The 21,022-nt window shown below is 41.8% G+C and overlaps 1 protein-coding gene across 3 annotated transcripts in view; it reads left to right on the top strand.

Moving 5' to 3' along the window:
- dennd1b (DENN/MADD domain containing 1B) overlaps positions 1-21,022 on the top strand; it is a 296,649-nt gene that overhangs the window by 179,295 nt on the left and 96,332 nt on the right. For all 3 annotated transcript variants that reach the window (XM_078218144.1, XM_078218142.1, XM_078218143.1), the window contains 2 exons: positions 765-818; positions 2,105-2,215. In XM_078218144.1, the coding sequence (XP_078074270.1) occupies positions 765-818; positions 2,105-2,215 (165 nt within the window). The remainder of the gene's footprint in view (positions 1-764; positions 819-2,104; positions 2,216-21,022) is intronic.

Genomic DNA, 21,022 nt, shown 5'->3' with positions numbered 1-21,022 from the left:
TTTGAATAAAAGTTTGCAGTCTCTGTCTGTTGACTTTGTTGTGTGGTTCATATTTTTGCATAACAAAAGGCCCACTTAGCTTGATTGTTGCTATTGATACTGATTTTTCACGTGAACATACGGTCGGAAAGGTCTGAATGCATAATCATATTTTTTCATAGAATCCCTACTGTGCAGAAGGAGGCCACAGGGCCCATCGAGTCTGCACTGACAACCATCCCACCCAGGCCCTATCCCTGTAACCCGATCGATGTATTTATCCCCTAATCCCTCTGACAGTAAGGGGCAATTTAGCATGGCCAATGCACCTAACCCGACTGTGGGAGGAAACCGGAGCACCCGGAGGAAACCCACGCAGACACGGGGAGAACGTGCAGACTCCACTCAGACAGTGACCTGAGGCCAGAATCGAACCTGGGATTTGATACCTCTTATTTTTGTGTAAGCACCTGGGTATTGAAGAATGCTTTTTAGGATGTTGATATGGATCAAATATATAGTAAAAATGTACATTATTGTACAAATATATTGTATAATATTTCCTGTAACTTTTTAACATCACTAGCGTTGACTTAATTGACATTAACACTTGTGTTTGCCTTTTGTCCTTTTCCTTTTTCAGTTTTAAATTTTCATCTTTTTATCATGTTGATGAGAGACAAGTTATTAATAAGACGGCATATTTGGAATCATTTTAAGCTTGATTTTGCTTGTTTGCTGTGTCTGGATACCATTTGGATTATACCTTTTATCTTTTTATGCAGCATTCGTACTTCATTACCCCTGATACGAGTGGACTTCCTACAATACCTGAAAGTGTAAGTACTATGAACAACAGAGCATGGTTTTTATTATGGGTTACTCATTTTTTTTGAAGAAAGTATGTTGGCTATCTTATGTTTTTTTAAAAAAATCATTGTAAATCATCCTTCAGCCTCCAACATCTGTGCTGAGAGCGTCTGATTCACACGATAGCCAATTTTTTCATAAGTTCATAAGATATAGGAGCAGAATTAGGCCATTCGGCCCATCGAGTCCACTTCGCCATTCGATAATGGCTGATATGCTCCTCATCCTCATTTTCCTGCCATCTCCCCATTCAACCCATTACCAATTAAAAATCTGTCTAACTCCTCAAATTTACTCACCGTCTCAGCATCCACCGCACTTTGGGATAGCGAATTCCACTGATTCACAACCCTTTGGGAGAAGTAGCTTCTCCTCAACTCTGTTTTAAATTTGCTACCCCTTACCCTAAGTCTATGACCTCTTGTCCTAGAGGTTTTTCTGCGCTAGTTTCCAGGGTTTAGTGTTTAATTTCTATCAGAAATGGGTAGCAACATTTTTATGTGCTTCTGAATTTTAAAAAATCAATCTCAATGAATGTTCAATAAAAATATAATTCAACATGGCACATGATACAAACGGGTTAGCCAACAATGTTTGTCAAATGTGCTTTGAAAGTGGTCTGTTAACTTACTATGTAAACCTATTTAAGATTAGATTTAATCTAATTGAATCTCGACCTAATAAAGGCCAGTGAAGTGTGAAAAGCCAGAAGAATATGGGGTTCTGTTTCATGAGTTCAGCTTTGAGGTATGGTGGGCAGGAGGTTTAATCTATAAGCAATACATATGTGAAGCAAATAATTTGATTTTGACTCCTGGAAGATTTTCCAGTTACATTTCCCTGTCACTATAAAGTAATGCATGCTGGAAGATGGGTGTATGTGACAAATTCACTCCTCACGGAGTACCCGGAGGAAACCCACGCAGACACGGGGAGAACGTGCAAACTCCACACACACAGTCACCTAAGGCTGGAATCAAATTTGGGTCCATGGCACTGAGGCAGCAGTGCTAACCACTGTGCCAGCATGCTGCCCACATATTCATATTGATTGATAGATAAAATTTTGGAGCCATTAATAAGCAAAAGATAAATTTGAAACAAATTTAATTAGGTGTTTTTATAGACATAGAACAGCATTAAATCTAAACACACTTGGTGATATTAAAACAGAATTCCAGCTGTTATAAATGTTGCAATGAACGGTGTTTGATTGTATAGTTTGCTAATAGTTAATTTTCCATTTGCATTGCAGAGAAATATGACTGAATATTTTGTTGCTGTGGATGTCAACAACATGTTGCAACTTTATGCTAGTATGCTACACGAACGACGTATTATCATTACCTCCAGTAAACTTAGCACTGTGAGTACTTGTGTCACCAAATGGAAAGAGAGATTTTTCTTTCATCTGACAGCATTTTTCTCTCAGTGATATACAGATAAAAGATTTATCCCTTTCTATTCTTGCTAGACAAAGACAGAGCATGGTATGAGATGGCTTTGACTTGACTTTTGTGTATACAAAAGTTCAGGCTCTACAAGGTCATCTTGGCTATATTCAGATAAATTCATTATTACTGGTTATCAGGAGATGAGAGGTTCTTGACTCTTCAGAACTCATTTAACTGTCTTGTAGCTAATGTAGTTGATTCGTGAGAGCCTTTGTGTTCTTTACTCACTTGGAGCTTGCACTGCCAAGGCTACTTGAGAGAAAGAAAATGACCCTGATAATGGTTGCTTGAAGTTGCAATAAGTAAATTGATTCCTGCTCCTGAATAGCAGCTTGAAAAGATGTAATATTACTGTTTTAGAAAAAGGCTGCTAATGCTTTGTTATTGAAGTGGTGCTATTTCGATCATGTTTGAAGGCTTTGCACTCATGTATCTGGGTAATTCAAAGCTAGTTATTTGCTTGGCAACCATAGTGAACAGGCCTTTAAGCATTCAGTAAGGGGTTCATTTTCAGATTTGTCCTGCAGTTCATCAAACATAAGTTTTTATGTGTTCTGTAAGACAAAGTGCAGCTGTCTTAAGAAATCCGTGAACTTCCAGACGAACAAACTGTTGTGATTTTTCAATGCCCCAATATAATCTGATTGAGAATGCGGAAGAGTCGTCCCTAATAATAACTTTAATAGACCTAGCATCAATTGAATCCCAAAAAAAGTTGCTTTGAGGATTGGAACTGATTTACTTGAATGCAAATTGATCATTTTGTTCATTTACAGAGATTACTGTTCTACAGCACGGGGGCCTTGACTCTTCCCCACCTTCTTAGGCTTGTTTGCAATCCTTCAGTTTTTAACATTCATTCATGATGAGTCACAGATGCTCTAACACCCCTTGCGTGACCGATAATGCGGCTTCCATGAGTCCCAGTGTCTGAATTCCAACTGTCAGTGATATCCATCCCTGTCTCTTTCCCATGACCATTAAAGTTGGCTATTGCTCGAATCCCTCTACCAAGTGGAACCTATTGAAATATTTAAAGTGCACTCCAGTCTTTCTATCGACTAGCCTTCCTGCAAGCAACAATTCTTGCCACTGAAAGGAAATTAATTACCTCCCTCATTATTTTTCAAGAGCGTCCCTTTTCAAAAGAAGTCATTTCTCACCAGTCGGAGGGTCTTTACAGTATCTGGTGCAAGATGAAATATATTAAAGCAAATGTTGCACCTGGCTGAATGCTCAGTAATAGTTTGTTAACAGGTATCCTTTCTTACCTGTTACCATATGCCCCCTGTCCCTCCCCCACCTTTGGCCTGTAGTGGTATCTGATTATGTCTAATCATCCCTCCTCAGTTGGGAATTATTTTCAGACTCTGTCTTTTCAAAAATTCTGAGATAATTTACTGTTTCGGCTGATAGTAATTGGGTCTGTTATTTTGTAAGTTGAGTGTGAATGTCTCTTGATTTGTCCTCTTGTGCCATTGCTGGTGAAATTCAGCTAATCTCTTCCTTAACTGTCTTCAGTGGAAGCTAAAAGGTGTCGCTGTGACCGAGAAAAGCAAATGAATGATTCTAGTGAGTATGTTGGGAAGAGGTGCTTCAGTACCTAAGATACCAACCAAAACAGAAATGGAGACTGTTGTAAACTCTGAAAGGTGAAGCGGCAGCAATGGAGAGTGCAGACTCATGAAAGTTTCAGATATATGTAAAGACAAAAGGTCTTGAAACGAGTTTGATTTCCAAAGCATTGACTTTCTCTGCCGGTGTTGCCTAACCAACTGAGTGCTGAGAGCGTTTTCTGTTTCAAATTTCCAGCCATTTGTTCGTACGTGGTTTACCTGATTTGATTTATCATTGTCACATGTATCGGTTAGACAGTGAAAAGTATTGTTTCTTGCGCGCTATACAGTCAGAGCATACCATTCATAGAGTACATTGGGTGGCGCAGTGGTTCACATTACTGCCTCACAACGCCTGGGACCTGGGTTCAATTCCGGCCTTGGGTTACTCTAAGTGGAGTTTGCACTTTTTCCTTGTGTCAGCGTGGGTTTCCTCTATGTGCTCTGGTTTCCTCCCACACTCCAAAAATGTGCAGGCTAGGTGGATTGACCATACTAAATTGCCCCTTAGTTTTGGGTGATTATCAGGGTAAATACGTGGCATTATGGGGCCTGGGTGGGATTGTTGTCGATGTGGCTTGATGGGCCGAGTGGCCTCCTACTGCACTGTAAGGATTCTATGATTAGAAGGCAATCACACGGTGCAGGCAGTTGCAGGTAGGGTGAAGAGAGAGATCAGCTTAATATATGATAGGACCATTTAAAAGTCTAATGACAGCAGGGAAGGAGCTGTAATTGAGTCTGTTGGTATGAAAACCTTTCTCTCAAGCATTCTCGGATTCCCTGATCATCTCCTCCCCTCCCCCAACTTTAGTGTACACTATTCTCCACAGGGAGGAGTAACAACAGTTATCTTTAAAGTTGACTTTGTCTGAAATGTTTATGACTTGTCATACAAACCAAAGTGTGATGTCATCCCTCGGTTATCGTCTTGCTACACTTGGTATCAGAGGGGTAATGGGTGATAAGAGCCCAAGTGCTTCAAGGTCTGCTCTCAAGATTCTCTTGTGGGAGGGAGATGTATTGTTTGAATCTTTCTCGGACAATTTGGAAATTTATGGTTCTGTAGATTCTGGGATTGATCTCTTTATGAAAAAAATAAGATTGGTATGGGCGAGTTGAGATTAGCCGTGCTGGGTTCACAGGTTTTTAGTCTTCATTCCACCCCTCTATTTGGATATTTGTGTACTGCCAGGAACAGGTTTGTAGTTTTCAATTCTATCAGGAGAAACAGGAGTCAAAACATGTTTCTAACTGGGAAAACGAGAAAATAACTTTTAATTTTTACCGCCAAAGATTGAAGGATCAAACTAAATGCATCTTATAATGCTCAACAATCCTCAGGGATGGACTTCCAATTTCAAGTGAATCTGAGTTCATTATTTCCTTCCAATATAATTTCTGTAATGCCCTTTATCCAATTTTGTTAGCATGAATTCGAAACAAACTCCCATTTTTCCATTTATAGATATGTTTTTGTGTGCTTAAAGGCCAAATATTATACACTATAGAGTATACTTGGCAAATAATTCACCCGACCATTAATTTAATGGAACGACATAATTGCCCATGACCAGTCAAACACGCTAAATTGTCGCTTAGTTGTACACTTCTTGAGCATTGCTGATAAAGCGACATGCTGTCAAAGCTTTTCATTTAGCACTCATCAGGTCAGATGCAAGAATGCCGAATTTCAAAGGAAGTAACAATTTGTGTTGCATTGGAAAAGGGTGCTGATTGGTTGGCCAGTTGACTCTGGTTGAGACATTCCCATGGAGAATGCACTGAAGAGCAAGTGTCCACTGCACTTGGGTTTAATTCAAAGAAAGCAATGCCTGGATATGTTCATTTTGTCTGCAGAGGACAAGTGCCTGCACATGAACATGTGTAGCTTCTAAACAGCATAAGGGAGCTTCATTCCTGCAGAGGAAGGATCACTGTTTATAAGTGTATGTAGCTTGTAGCAAGTGTAAATGAGTCAAATTGCAAACATGGGATTGAAATTAGCTCACTTATGCTTGCTGGAAGCTACAAATTTTTTACAAATTCATATTGCGGGATGTGGGTGTCGCTGGCTAGGCCAACATTTATTGCCCATCCTTAGTTACCCTTCAGGTGGTGGTGAGCTGCCTGCTTGAGCTACTGCAGTCCCTGGGATGTAGGTACACCCATAGTGCTGTTAAGGAGGGATTTCCATGATTTTTACCCAGTGATCGTGAAGGAAGGGCGATATATTTCCAAGTCAGGAAGGTGAGTGACTTGGAGGGGAACCTCCGGATGGTGGTGTTCCCAGCTATCTGCTGCCCTTGTCCTTCTAGATTGTAGTGGTCATGGTTTATAAGGTGCTGTGTAAGGAACCTTGGTGAGTTCCTGCACTGTATCTTGTAGATGGTACACATGGGTACCACTATTCATCGGTGTTGGAGGGATTGAATGTTTGTAGCAATCAACCCGGCTGCTTTGTCCTGGATGGTGTCGATTGTTGTTGAAACTGCACTCGCAAAAGTGGAGAGTATTCCATTACATTTCTAACTTGTGCCTTGTAGATGGTGAACAGGCTTTGGGGGTCAGGAGGTAAGTTACTCACCGCAGGAGTCCTAGTCTTTGACCTCCTCTTGTAGCCACAGTATTTGTATGGCCAGTCCAGTTCAGTTTCTGTCAATAGTAACCCCCAGGATGTTGATCGTGAGGGATTCAGCAATAGTAATGTCATTGAATGTCAAGGGGCAAAGGTTAGATACACTTTTGTCATTGGAGGCGGTCATTGCCTGGCACTTATATGGCAAAAATATTACTTGCATTTTGTCATTCCAGACCTCAATATTGCCCAGGCCTTGCTGCATTTGGATATGCTTCAATATCTGAGGAGTTGCAAATGGTGCCAAACATTGTACAGTCATCTGCGAACATTCTCCTTGTAATCTTATGATAGAAGGAAGGTCATTGATGAAGCAACTGAAGGTGGTTGGGCCGAGGACACTACCCTGAGGAACTCCTGCAGTGATGTCCTGGAGCTGAGATGATTGACTTCCAATCACCACAAACATCTTTCTTTGTTCCGGGTATGATTCCAACCAGCGGAGAGATTTCTCCCTGATTCCCATTGAAACCAGTTTTATTAGGGCTCCTTGATGCCACACTCCATCACATGCTAGCTTGATGTCAAGGGCAGATGCTCTCGCCTCACCTCTGGCATTCAGCTCTTTTGTCCATGTTTGAACCGAGAATGTAATGACGTCTGGAGCTGAGTGACCCTGCCAGAATCCAAACTGAGTGTCCATGAGCAGATTACTGCTGAGCCATCAAGTGACTCTTGTAAAGCATTTATCACATATCTGTTTCTTTCAAAATGAACACCTGAAAATAAGTAATTGATGGACATTTGTGTCTAAGTAATAAACGGAAACAGTGGAGTAAGCCATTCACTGTGATGAGTGCTTGTAAATAGACTGTATAAAACAAAGTAGACTGATTGGAATACCTTTGAACTTGCGTAATATTTGAAATGATACTTGAAATTTGTACATCTGATATGCTAAGTGTAATTTTACAAGATATAAATTTAAAATTTACAATCCCAATCAGCCTACTTTTTTTTATACAGTGTATTTACAAGCACTCATCACAGTGAATGACTTTACTCCACCATTTCCGTTTACTACTTAGACACAAATGTCCATTAATTACCTATTTTCAGGTGTCCATTTTTAAAGAAACAGCTATGTGATAAATGCTGGTAATGGGGTACCAGGCTATATCTGTGCATTTATTCTCAGATGTTTAACACAGTAAATTTTGTTCTACCAACAGAATTCTGCCTTGTGTTGTCATTTAGCTGGGCACTGAAAGTCGTCCGTTTTCATCAGCGGTATCCAGCATTTTACAAATTACCGGTGATTCCACCTCCAGAATGTACTGGCAGGTTTGTGGCTCAAGCATGTAGATTGGAACTGCATGAGGAGTCTATCACTTTACTGATGATTGAGAGTAGACTGATGGGATGGTAACTGGCTGGGTTGGATTTGTCCTGTTTCTTGTGTACAGGACGTAACTGGGCAATTTTCTACATTTCTGGGTAGATGCCAGTTTTGTAGCTGTCCTGGGACAACTTGGGCAGGGGTGCAGCAAATACTGGAGCACAAGTCTTCAGAACTGTCGTCGGCAATGGACCAAGTGCTGGTAAATGGGATTAGGATAGATTGGTATTTTATGGCCAGCATAGACATGGTGGGCCAGAAGGCATTTTTTTAATGCTCTATGACTCTCTCTATGGCTATTGCTGGACTACTGTCAGGGCCCAGTGCCTTTGCCATATCCAGTGCCTTTATGGCACTGGATATGGCAAGCTGTTTCTTGATGTCACATGGAGTGGATTGAATTGACTGAAGACTGAGATCTGTGATGCTGGGGACCTCCGGAGGAGGCTGAAATAGATAATCTGCTTGGCACTTCTGGCTGAAGATTGTTGTGAAAGCTTCAACCGTATCCGTTGAATAGATTTGCTGGGCTCCTCCATCATTGAGGATGGGGATATTTATGGTGCCTCCTTCTCCAGTGAGTTGTTTAATTGTCCACCACTATTCATGGCTGGATGTGGCAGGACTGCAGAGCTTGCATCTGATCTGTTGGTCATAAAATTGCTTAGCTTTGTCGCTTACTCGCTGCCTATGTTGCTTTTTTTCTTGCTACTTCCTGCATTTCTCTCCTCACTTCTCTGATTTTCTTTTTTTTTCCTTTCTGGTGGTGGTGAAGAAAACCGTCAAGAACAGCAGAAACATTTTCTGTTGTAGGGTGCATGTTAACAGTTGGGTAGGAATCCATGGACTGCTTTGGACTGGATTTTCAAGTGAACAGTGCAAACCAGAGGCCTGATTTGAGTTGCATATCCCAGGGTGATCTTTGGTCCGCAGCTGGCATCTGGCAAGCGTGGAGAGGAAGCTGACTAACTAAGGTCATTTGTGGAGGCGATCGACCTCATTGGGGTCCAGGATGGCAGTGGAAAGAAATGTCAAGGAGTGGTGCACTTGTTCCCTTATTTGACATCTGACCTAACAATCCCAAACCATTTTGATCTCCTCCTCCAGTGCCTCGGTGCTGGGAATCTGATGAAAAAAACCATCAGTTTGCAAGCAGGCAAGAGAATACCTCTAATAAGGGGAGGACAGGGTGGCCACTCTTCCAAGGCCCAAGTGGGCAGTGGTGAGCACCTCCAGTGGGGAGAGGAATGCAGGTTAGACGCCACCGTACAATGCAGTGTCCATTGCAATGAGGTGCAGGTTAACAATATATAGGTAGCCAGCCCTAGAGGGAAGAATGAGAGGTGTCTGGGACACGTACTGGTGGTTGCAACTGAAATCAAGTCACATTGGTTTAAAATAATGCTTACAGGGTGTCAAACTTGTACAAATTTTAAAATAAAACTTGCCTCCAGATTGACCAGGATCATAAATTTAAAGGCTTCAATTATAAGTGCAACTTGAATAAACTTGCTTTCTATTCTCTTGGGTTTAGATGGTTGATGTAATTGAGGTGTTTTAGTGTTATTAAGAGATTTGTTAGGGTAGATTTGGAGAAACTATTTTCTCCAGTGGGGAAAATCCAGATTGGAGGAGGCCACACTCTTAAAATAGGAGTTCATTTTGGAGTGAAATCAGCAAGCACTTTTTCATGCACAAGGTAATTAAAATCTGGAACTTGCTTCCCCACAAGCCAATTAATATTTTTAAGGCCAGGATAAATTTTTATTCACTCAAGGGACATGGAACAAGGTAAATTAAGTTTGAGGTACAGATCAAACATGGCCTAATTGAATTATGGAATAGACCTGGGAGAATTGTCTGGCCTTCCCCTGTTTCCATGTTACCTGATGTACCAATTGGAGGAATAGCACTGGGAAATGAAGCTTGAAGGACAGCAATAATGTGCAGCATTTTTGCGAGGGAAATATGCATGCACGTTAAAATGATCAGCATATATGCCAGGAAAATATGCGCACAAGTGAAAATGATAGGCTACATGCCAGATAAATATGATGAAAATAGTGTAGAAGCAGAAAATTAGGCATAAACTGAACAAAACATGTACTCCATACATGAAACTTCTTGTAACATAGGTAAATGGTTAGCACTGCTGCCTCTCAGTGCCAGGGACCAGGGTTCAATTCCAGCCTCGGGTGACTGTGTGGAGTTTGCACGTTCTCTCCGTGCCCGCAGGGTTTCCTCCGAGTGCTCCGGTTTCCTCCCACAGTACGAAGATGTTTGGGTTCGGTTGATCGACCATGCTAAATTGCCCCTTAGTGTCAGAGGGATTAGAAGAGTAAATACGTGGGGTTATGGGTATGGGGCCTGGGTGAGATTGTTGTCAGTGCAGGCTTGATGGTCCAAAAAACCGCCTCCTGTACTGTATGGATTCTATGATTCTAAATAATTAAGAATTACTTTATCCATTTATTGAATCATAGCAGATTTAGCAAGGTTTTTGATCAAGTAGAAAACTAAGTTAATTTAAAAATGTATCATAGGTTCAAGTACACGGGCAAGTTGAATGCAAAGAGGCATTGCAATGTAATGGATAATGCTATTCATCCTATTATCTTCATGGATTGTCTGACACATTGTAGCTTTATGGTGAGGAGGCTTGCAGTTAGGCTGACAATCTCAACTTTAGAGCCAATTGTGCAGGGAGAACCTTCTCATTTTTGATCACGTATATTTGGTTAAAGCTGCATCCTGCTGGCTGTGTTAGAATCTGCATTCTAATGTACTGTGACTGGAACCTGAATTACAATTTTCTCCAATTCCCAGTGCTAGCCGCACAAGTGCCTGCACACTGCTGTAACCCCCATTATCTGAGAGCAGTGAGGCTGGAAATCACATGAGGTTGTAAATATTATTTTAAAATTCCAGCCTGGTCAGATTTGTCGGTATTGTTGCAGGTTAATTCTCCAGACACATTCTGAATGATGTTTTGTTCGCACAAGAATTGTAGAGTTGTACATTTTAAAAAATCTTTGGGAATGGTATTTCTTTATTTCTAAGGAGTTGGATTCTCACTGAAAGTGCAGTGGTAACATGATAGTGAGTTGCAATAAGAACAGGAATGCTGATTTTCTGTGTGCAGAACTCTCAGGTATTACCTTTGTATCAGCATCAAGTGAAAGGCATTTTGAACATCAAGCCGTACTCGTAGATATTCAGGGCCAAGGAATCTATCATGATTTTACAACAGTGCAGAAGCAGACTTATTGGTGTTTTGTGACAATAGGTAAGGAGTATCACAGTTTAAAGCCATGTCATCAGTTTTCAAGTCAGTCAGCCGTGTAGGCTTGTCATATGCCTGTATAATTGTACCACACCAGGTTTTCTTTAACTAGTCAGCTGGGGCCGTGCATTTTGTCTCGGAGACTTTGGCTGGCCTGCAGCTGACAAGAGGCTTCTCATCATCCTGTCAGACGTATGCTAACCAGAGTATATCATTTGCAACCGACAGTGGCACCCAAGCAGGTTGTTTATACATGGACCTGCTGTCAATATGTGTGTGGTTCCTAAGTCCAGCATTATATACAGGGCATCATCTTGGCGGAACAGAAGAGCTGGCAAAACAAATTCAGTTAAAAGCGCTTCACCTTGTAAATCAATCTCTCTTTGCCACTTTTTTTTTGTACAGATTCTCAAACCCTCTGCCTTGTTTATAAATAAATCATGACCATTTTCTTGGCCTTGAGGCCTTGTTGAAATAATTGGAGTCAGTTGCATGAGTTTTCTGAGCCATTACTTCATAGCACTGGCTGCTGAAAGCTTGTTTCCTTGGGGACAAGACAGCAGCTTGTTTATCGTGTCCATGTGGCCTCTGAAACTGGTTGGTTATGTCAGGCTGCTGCATGGAGTTTCACGGGTCAGGAACTGACTGTGCACATTGTATTCTAATGATACCTAGTTGGAAGTAACGAGAATTATTGCAACTAAAACACACCTATTCCACTTAAAAAAAACAAAAGGTTGATTTGGGCAGCACATACATTACTTCTGTTAAACTTTAATTAGTATATTCTGCTGAATGTGCAAAGGCATTTTATTACAAAAAAGACAATCCAGACTTGTAATTTCATAAATGCTAATTTCGCTTTGGGATATCCGAGTTCATTCTCATCTTTCAACACACCGGGGAGGGCGGTGGCGTAATGGTATTGTCACTGGACTAGTCATCCAGGGATCCAAGATAATGCTCTGGTGACCCAGGTTTGAATCCCACCACGGCAGATGGTGACATTTGAATTCAATAACAACCTGAAGTTAAAAATCTAATGATGACCATGAAACCATTGTCGATTGTCGCATAAACTGATCTGGACCACCAAGGTCCTTTCGAGAAGAAAATCTACCATCCTAACTTGGTCTGGGCTACACGTAACTCCAGATCCACAGCAATTTGATTGACTCTTAAATGCCCTCGGGCACCAAGGGATGGGCAATAAATGCTGGTCCAGCCAGTGAAGCCTATGAACGAATGTAAAGAGAACTTGAGTGAAAGAAATAACATGAGCATTGTCCATTTAGTTGTCTTGGACCAACAGTGCTGTACCCCTTTACAAAGAACATTCTGCATCATCTGATCTACTAAGAAGAATGCTGCGTTTCATACAGAGTTGATAAATGACATGAACGCTGATAATGAAAGTAGCTTCATTTTACAGCAGGAAGACGGGGGTTTGTTTTTTCTTGTTCGATTGGAAACTTGCTCACCCCTGTGGTGTTTCAGTTACATGTCTTTCACACTTCGAAAAATAAAATACAGTTCCTGCTAGCTCAGCAAGTTATCCTGTATTCATTTGGGGCAATAAATACTTAAAACCATGTCAACAAACGTTTCCCTACAGAGGGACAGATTTCATGATTATGCACTTCAATCAAAATCTGAAGCAGACACTTGCTTCCATGTGATTGATTGCAAAATGCAAGATCAACTCTTTTATGCCTCATTGTTACATAAGTAAACTGACAGGAATGCTGGTACATGGTAATCATGTTGTGATTGTGTAAATCTATTTAATCATGACTATGGAAAGCAGTTTCACTTTGCACCAGTGCTTCTAGTTTCCAGGTGTCCAGATCAACAACCTGTCCTGGTCCCTCCACGTTGACGCTATAGTTAAGAAAGCCCACCAATGTCTCTACTTTCACAAGAGGCATCAGGAAATTTGGCATGTCCGCTACGACTCTCACCAATTTTTACAGATGCATCGTAGAAAGCATCCTTTCCAAATGTATCACAGCTTGGTATGGCTCCTGCTCTGTCCAAGACTGCAAGAAACTACAAATGGTTGTGAACATAGCCCAGTCCATCACGCAAACCAGCCTCCCAACCATTGACTCTGTCTACAGTTCTTACTACCTCGAAAAAGCAGCCAGCATAATCAGGGACCCCACGCAACCTGGACATTCTCGCTTCCTTTGGGGAAAAAGAGAAAAGTCTGAGATCACGTGCCAACTGATTCAAGAATGGCATCTTCCCTGCTGTCATGAGACTTTGTAATGGACCTACCATCTGATCTTTCTCTACATCCTATGGTTGTAACACTATATTCTGCATCTCTCCTTTCCTTCTCCCCTATGTATTCTATGAATGGTATCTTTTGTCTGTCTCGTGCACAAGAAACAATACTTTTCACTGTATGCTAATGCAGGTGACAATAAATCAATATGATGCAAATGCAGCTTAAATCCAGGGCATTATTTAGATCAGGGTTCAGTGACCTTTAGAATACACACAGCTATTTGTCAAAAAAGTAATAACTTCAGAGTTGCAACGCTGCTCCTCAAATGCCAATAATATTGAAATCTTTCCAAATTTGTCTTTCAACAACATTTCAAAGGTTTTTTCCAGAAAAGTTAATTGTTGAAAGTTTTTTTCTGAAAAAGAAACATGCCATTTCATTATTATCAAAATGAGTTAGATTAATCAATGTCAGGTGCCACACATGAGATCTTAATGAATGCGCATGACTCTGGAGCCACAGGTTGCAGGCCTTGGTTCTGGACCAAAGCAGAGGAAAGCCACTGGAGCAAGTTTTGGCCCGTGTGTTCTGAAGTCAGGGTCTAATGAAGGGTCGTCTAGACTCGAAACATTGGCTCTGTTCTCTCCCCACAGATGCTGTCAGACCTGATGAGATTTTCCAGCATTTTCCATTTTTGTTTCAGATTCCAGTGTCCGCAGTATTTTGTCTTTAGCTCTATATTTATTGGAGGTAAATTTAGTGCAAGCACTTCCCAATAATCTTACAAAACCTTCTGGTTTTGTTGCAAAATCACTCGGCACATAACAGCATGGATATTTGTTCTTTAAATGCAGAAAAATTCTGGCAAGATTGTGTTTCTTGCCCATCCCTCGTTGCCCTGAGAAGCTTGTGACATGCAGGCATTTGGAGCCTTTGCAGTTCTTGTGGTGGTGCTCCCACTATCAGGTTAATCAGGAAATTCCAAGTTACCCAGCAAGAAAGTCGTGTTAACATGTGCTTCATACCAATGTCATGTTGGGACAATTTTTTAAAATCGTCCCAATGAAGAAAGTTGCTTTTTAAATTTATGTAATTTTTTTCCTCTGAAGGTTGGTGGCTATTTATTGTATTTTGGGCTAATGTTAATTAGGGTGGCACAGTGGTTAGTACTGCTGCCTCACAGTACCAGGGACCTGGGTTTGATTCTGGCCTCGGGCAACTGTCTGTGTGGAGTCTGCACATTCTCCCTGTGTCTGTGTGGTGCTCCGGTTTCCTCCCACAATCCAAAGATGTGAATTGGTTAGATGGATTGGCCATGGTAAATTGCCCCTTACTGTCAGGGGGGTTAGCAGGGTAAATGCGTGGGATTACTCGGATAGGGCCTGGGTGAGATTCTTGTCGGTGCAGGCTCGAGGGCCGATTGGCCCCTTTCTGCACTGTAGGGACTCTGTGATTCGATGAACATTGAGGTAGAACAGTCAGATAATGTTGATGAGCAGTTTAAATGAGTTCCTTCCCTGCTGAGAATTCAAACAGTGACAATTTTAGTTCATTGGGCCGAAGAAATAAAATAAGCTGACATTAGCAGAAGTGAATCACCAGGTAACAGAAAAGTGGACTATTTCCACGATACTTAGTTTCCAGACAGTAATGGTACAAAGTTTGGCCCACAAGTGGAATTAATGTAGTGCCCAAAAGCTCACTCAAGGAAGTTCAAGACCTTACTAAGTGGCTTCAGTTGACAATAGAACTGAAAGCCATCTGACTGATATAATGAACAAAAAGCTTTTAATTCAGGGATTCATTGAGTTTCCAGCGAGTGGTTGGAACAAAATACAATACTGGAACAAAAATTGACTGCCACTTTATGGAAGTTAGTTCTAAAATATTGCTGAAAAGGCTGTGAAACTAAGCCCCAGTGTGCAGTAAAATTCTGAACTTTTAGCTTCAGGTTATATATAATGCTGTCAGTCATTTCTATAACCTGTGGGACAATTTTGTAGCATGAGAACCATAAAAAGGTTAGTGTTTGTGTTTTGTAATCTTCTGCTATAAAATATTGAGTTTAGTTTGTTCGAGAGTAGTAATGAAATACAATTAAAAAGGTACAAACTGACACTTGGTCAAATTATTTTGTCGGCATCATTTTTGAGCAGTTGTCCACTGAATTAACAACATGTAATTTCTTGATTTGGAAATCAGCCGCGGTGCCAATTGTAGGCTGAGTCGTGCCAAAGGGAATGTAACTTTGTAACCTGGCTTCTGAAGTAGGAGCTGAGGAGCAAGTAGTGATGGTGATGGTAAGTAGCATGCAAGGCAAGGGAGGTAAGACCTGGATGGAACAGCAGTTTTTGAGGAGAAATGGGATGTTGATGAATAGTGTGGTAGCAGGATGAGATTTCTTATTTGACTTGATTTGTTATTGTCATGTGAAAAGTGGTGTTTCTTGCGCTATACAGACGAAGCATTCCATACATAGAGAAGGAAAGGAGAGGGTGCAGAATGCAGTGTTACAGTCATAGCTAGGGTGTAGAGAAAGATCAACTTGATACAAGGTAGGTCCATTCAAAAGCCTGATGGCAGCAGGGAGGAAGCTGTTCTTGAATTGGCTGGTATGTGTTCTCGACTTTTCTATCTTTTTCCTGAAGGAAGAAGGTGGAAGAGAGTATATCCGGGTGCATGGGGTCCTTGATTATGCTGGCTGCTTTTCCGAGGCAGCGGGAAGTGTAGACAGAGTCAATAGATGGGAGGCTAGTTTGCGTGATGGACTGGGCTTCGTTCACGACCCTTTGTAGTTTCTTGCTGTCTTGGATAGAGTAGGAGGCATACAAATCTGTGATACATCCAGAAAGGATGCTTTCTATGGTGCATCTGTAAAAGTTGGTGAGAGTCGTAGCAGGCATGCCAAATTTCCTTAGCCTCCTGAGAAAGTAGAGGCATTGGTGGGCTTTCCTAACTATAGCGTCGGCATGGAGGGACCAGACAGGTTGTTGGTGATCAGGACACCAAGAAACTTGAAGCTGTCGACCATTTCCACTTGGTCCCCATTGATTTGGACAGGGGCATGCCTTCCATTATGCTTCCTGAAGTCAATGACCATCTCCTTCGTTTTGTTGATATTGAGGGAGAGATTATTGTCATCGCACCATTTTACCAGATTCTCTATCTCATTCCTGTACTCCGTCTCATCATTGTTTGAGATCCGACCCACTATGGTGATGTCATCAGCAAACTTGAAAACTGAGTTCTTAAGAATGAAGCGTAAGAGATCCATTATGGGGCAGCAAACTTAACGTTTATTTTGTTCCAATTGACTTCCCTGTACCAACATGGCTGCTGGCTATCTCAGTCAACTGTCAAAATTATAGCTTGTTCCACAGTGACATGCATAGGCTAGGGCCTGCAATTGCATGTTCACAGACACTCCTCAGATTAACTCTGAATGTGCTCTTTTGTAGCTGTTAGCTGCATAAAGGATTGAGAAATCTTATCACAGCACCACCTACAGGCAAGGAAGTTATTGCTGTTAAAGTTGCCATTTTAAAATTGAGTTTTTCCATGGACAAAGCCTAACATAGGACTTTACAATGCATTTTGGAAATGGTATATATTAAACTTAGGCAGTTGTTAAATCTGCGAAGGTTAGCAATAACACTAACATTACAGAATAACTCAGACATTGTTCTCCAAACATGATCCCAAAAGTACATGATGTGAAATAACCTGACGGAGTTCAGCTCACCATTCTGGTTCGATCTCACTGTGGTCTCGGACGGACTATTTTGAGCACTGTTCATACTTGCCAAGAGCTAAGTGAAATGTCTAAGGAGTTTGGGCATCCTCTCAAAAAGTTTCCTGAATGATGGGAAGCATGTTCCGTATAAGCACCAATACGCAATTCTGTCCTAGGCAAGAGGCTTGTATTTGTACAAATCAGGTATTATGTGGCTGTAACTGGTAACTGCAGCTTCAAGTCGCAGAGAAACTGCCAAGGTATAAATATCTTTTGAACTCCTTAAAGCTATATTTTAACGTCTTACTCCTCATTCGATATTTTCTCCAAATTGGGAGAAACAATCAATGTTTGTGCTCGATCAGACTTGGACATTTCACGTGATGATTTACAAATTGTATTGGTGCTCCTGATGAATTATCATGTCAGGAGTCCCTTACAGTGTTTTGGGAGATGGTTGTAACACACATTAATCAGACCTTGTTCCATTCCAACAGCAACTGACAGTCTCGGTTATTCAATGCAGATTTGAGCCCTTATGCAACCTCAACCTTCGAGTGCTTTTTTTAGTGTTATTTACAACAATTTTATGATTGTTTATGGAGGTACTTACCTCTGTGTTGAACGCTCAACTCCCTTCTGAACACTAGAACTGCTTGGCTAATGTCTTTGCAGCTTTGAACCTTTGACTAAATCTCCAAGGCATTTTCAGTATAGCGGTAAATAGCTTTGTGTACCATCGTAAAATTGTATTATAATTCCCAAGAATAAAAGAAATCTCCATAATGTTTATTTCATTATGAATAATGAATAACTTGTATTTCTGCTTTAAAAATACATTTATTAGCAACAGAACCCTATATGGACGTTTTATGGAGTGTAGGGTTATGTTTATATAATAGTCCTAAGAAAATGATTTACATTTGTTTAATTGATCTTCGTTAGGAGTGTTGCTAGGTAACATGACATACGTTGCCAAAGTACAGGAGGAATCAGCTGTGTTGTGACATTTTTTTCTATTTTTCTTTAAAAAGTGTTCTAACTCCACATGGTGTCAAATCTGCTCCATTCAGTAGTCTTGGAATTATTCAAATTATGTTTTATTTATATAAAATTACTTTACAGATCTGCTGTGTCTCAGATTATGAAAATAAATTCTGGTCTGCCACACTTGGGTCCAAAACTGAATTACGAGATGTGGTAGAGACAGGAAATCATTGGCATTTTGATCTCCCTTGATGTTTTTTTTTGTGCACTTTGCAAAGATGATGTCTCTTGAATTGGAGAATAATCTAACTGTAGAACATTGTCTGAGGAAACTTACAAATTTGCATTCCTTAAGTCCTTTCAACATGTGTTTAATTTGAAGCGAAAACCTTCATCAGACAATGAGTATATCAGTACAAGTAACACTGCTGGATGCAACCCCATCTGGAGACCTTATAAGAATGAATTTTGCCTCACCACTTTGAAATGTTGCAATAAGTTTATGATGCTCTTGAGGAGACGAGTGTCATTGTATCTTTCCAAGCTGTTTCAGTCTTAAAATGTAGGCTGAGGGCTCATTGCTTAAGTGACTATGAATGAAATCTACTGCAACAGCTGACCAGAGGAAAGTGCTGGACAATGTGAAGCCAGTGCAGCTGATGTACTATGAAATGGACAGTAGAACGTTAAAGCAAACAAGGTGGTGATGGATACAACATTGCGTGGCCTGGCTCATTGATGATTTGATTTGATTTACTATTGTCACATGTATTAGTATACAGTGAAAAGCAATGTTTCTAATGCGTTATACAGACAAAGCATACGGTTCATAGAGAAGGAAAGGAGAGGGTGCAGAATGCAGTGTTACAGTCATAGCTATGGTGAAGAGGAAAATGAACAAATTAAAGAACGTGGGGACGATTTTCCCATCCCGCTCCGTTGCTTTTGGAGTGCAGCGGGCCGGGAGACTCGAATGGAGGCCGTTTCACGGGCTTCCCATTGGGCGCCACACCCACTGCAAGTCTCCAAGCGCTGGATTTCCATAAATCATGCAAATGCTAATTTTAATGTCATTTAAATATCATTAACGGGCCCGGGACTGAAATCTCCAGGCCTGCTAGCATCTCTTCCCTGCACCACAACCCCCCCCCGCCCTAATCCCTTCCCCCCGGCCCGGCCAGGAGTGTTTCACTCCAGCTTCCCATCTGCAGAGAGCTGGCGGCCTGACCCCGTTGGAGTGAAGGGAAGCCAACGAGGCCCCCAGAGGGTCAGGTGCCAGGGTGGTGCCCCCTGGGCATTGCCACCTTGGCAGTGCCAGTCTGGGCCCCCTGGCAAAGCCCAAGGGGCAAAGTGCCAATGTCCAGGGGGCACCTTAGCACTACCCACCAGGCATAGAGGTGGGGGGGGGGAACATTGAGGTGGGCTGGAGATGGACATCAAGGCAGGTGATGGGGGGATTGAGGTGGACAGGGAGACATTGAGGCGGACGGGGAAACATTGAGGTGGGCTAGGGGCGGGGGGACGACACATTGGGGGCAGGTTTTCATTGGAACGTCGGAGGATGACGGGAGGGTGCGGGGGGGGGACCTACCTGTTATGACAGGCTTGAATAGAGTGGATAGTAACAGTCTTTTACCCAGGGTAGAAGGGTCAATTATTCGGGGGCATAGACTGAGAGTGAGAAGGGGAAAGTTGAAAAGGGATGTAAGGGGCAAGTTTTTCACGCAGAGGGTGGTGAACGCTTGGAACACTCTGCTGGAGGAGGTGGAGGGAAGCAGATTCTATTGCAATGTTCAAGAGGCATCTGGATAGATACATGAATAGGCAGGAAATAGAGGGATATGGATCATGTAGCGGCAAGAAAATATTAGATTAGAGGGGCATCTGTGTTGATACAAACTTGGTGGACCGAAGGACCTGTTCCTATGCTGTACTGTTCTTTGTTCTTTGTTAATTAATTTGTCTCTTCTGTGGCCGAGGTCAATGTTTTGTATATGGTCGTTAGTAAAGTAAATAAGATGGCTTCAAACAATAGAACCTCAAATAAAAAATAGGATATTATTGATAGCAAAAACAGTGGGTTGGTTGTTAATGGCGAGGATGCTTTTTGAGCTGGCCTACATTGCCAAAATATTATCACGTGGCCTGCTGAGCAAGTTCTACAATCTAGCAAGACTGAAAGTGAAGACAAAAACACATTGGCTGGAATTCTCCCATCCCACCTGCATCGGGAATCGTGGGGGCATGCAAAAGTCCATTGACCTCGGGCGGGGTTTTCCGGTTTTGAGGCTGGAGAATCCCCCCCTATGTGTCCTGATTGGAGACCTTTCCTTCATTGATGATGCTGCGCTCATTGCCCAACCTAAAATTCAGCCACAACGATTCATGGACTGTCTCCCCAGTGCCTTCAACTGGTTCTCTCTGACCAAAGCGTCAAGAAAAACACCGGTGGGACATCCGTGGGACAGGATGTTGCATCTCTGACCCTGATTGCACTATATAAAAAGTGGCTAACAGATTCTGTTTCCTCAGACCGGCAGTCTGCCCCTTGATGCAGTGCTTTCTACACATGTAGGGAACGCAACTATCGCCTTTAGCTGATTCATGAGACCCGCGTGGAGGAAGACCAAGCTGTTCCTTAGGATCAAGTTGATGGTTTTCTATATTCTCAGCACCGTACTGTGTGGCTGTGGAGTGTGTAGCTGCCAGGAAAAGAAGCTCAGCTATCTCCATCTTCTGCGATGCATTATGGGCATATCCTGGCAGAACCAGGTCACAAATGTGACAATCCTCTCAAAGGCAGAGCTCCCAGATTTGTTAGCACTCAGCAAACAGGTGGCTCAAACGTGTCCACGGCATGAGATGTTCACATACTTTCTGTATAGTCAGG

The sequence above is a fragment of the Mustelus asterias genome, chromosome 8, assembly GCF_964213995.1.
Source record: "Mustelus asterias chromosome 8, sMusAst1.hap1.1, whole genome shotgun sequence".
NCBI lineage: Eukaryota > Metazoa > Chordata > Chondrichthyes > Carcharhiniformes > Triakidae > Mustelus > Mustelus asterias.
This window is presented reverse-complemented; position numbering and strand designations above follow the sequence as displayed.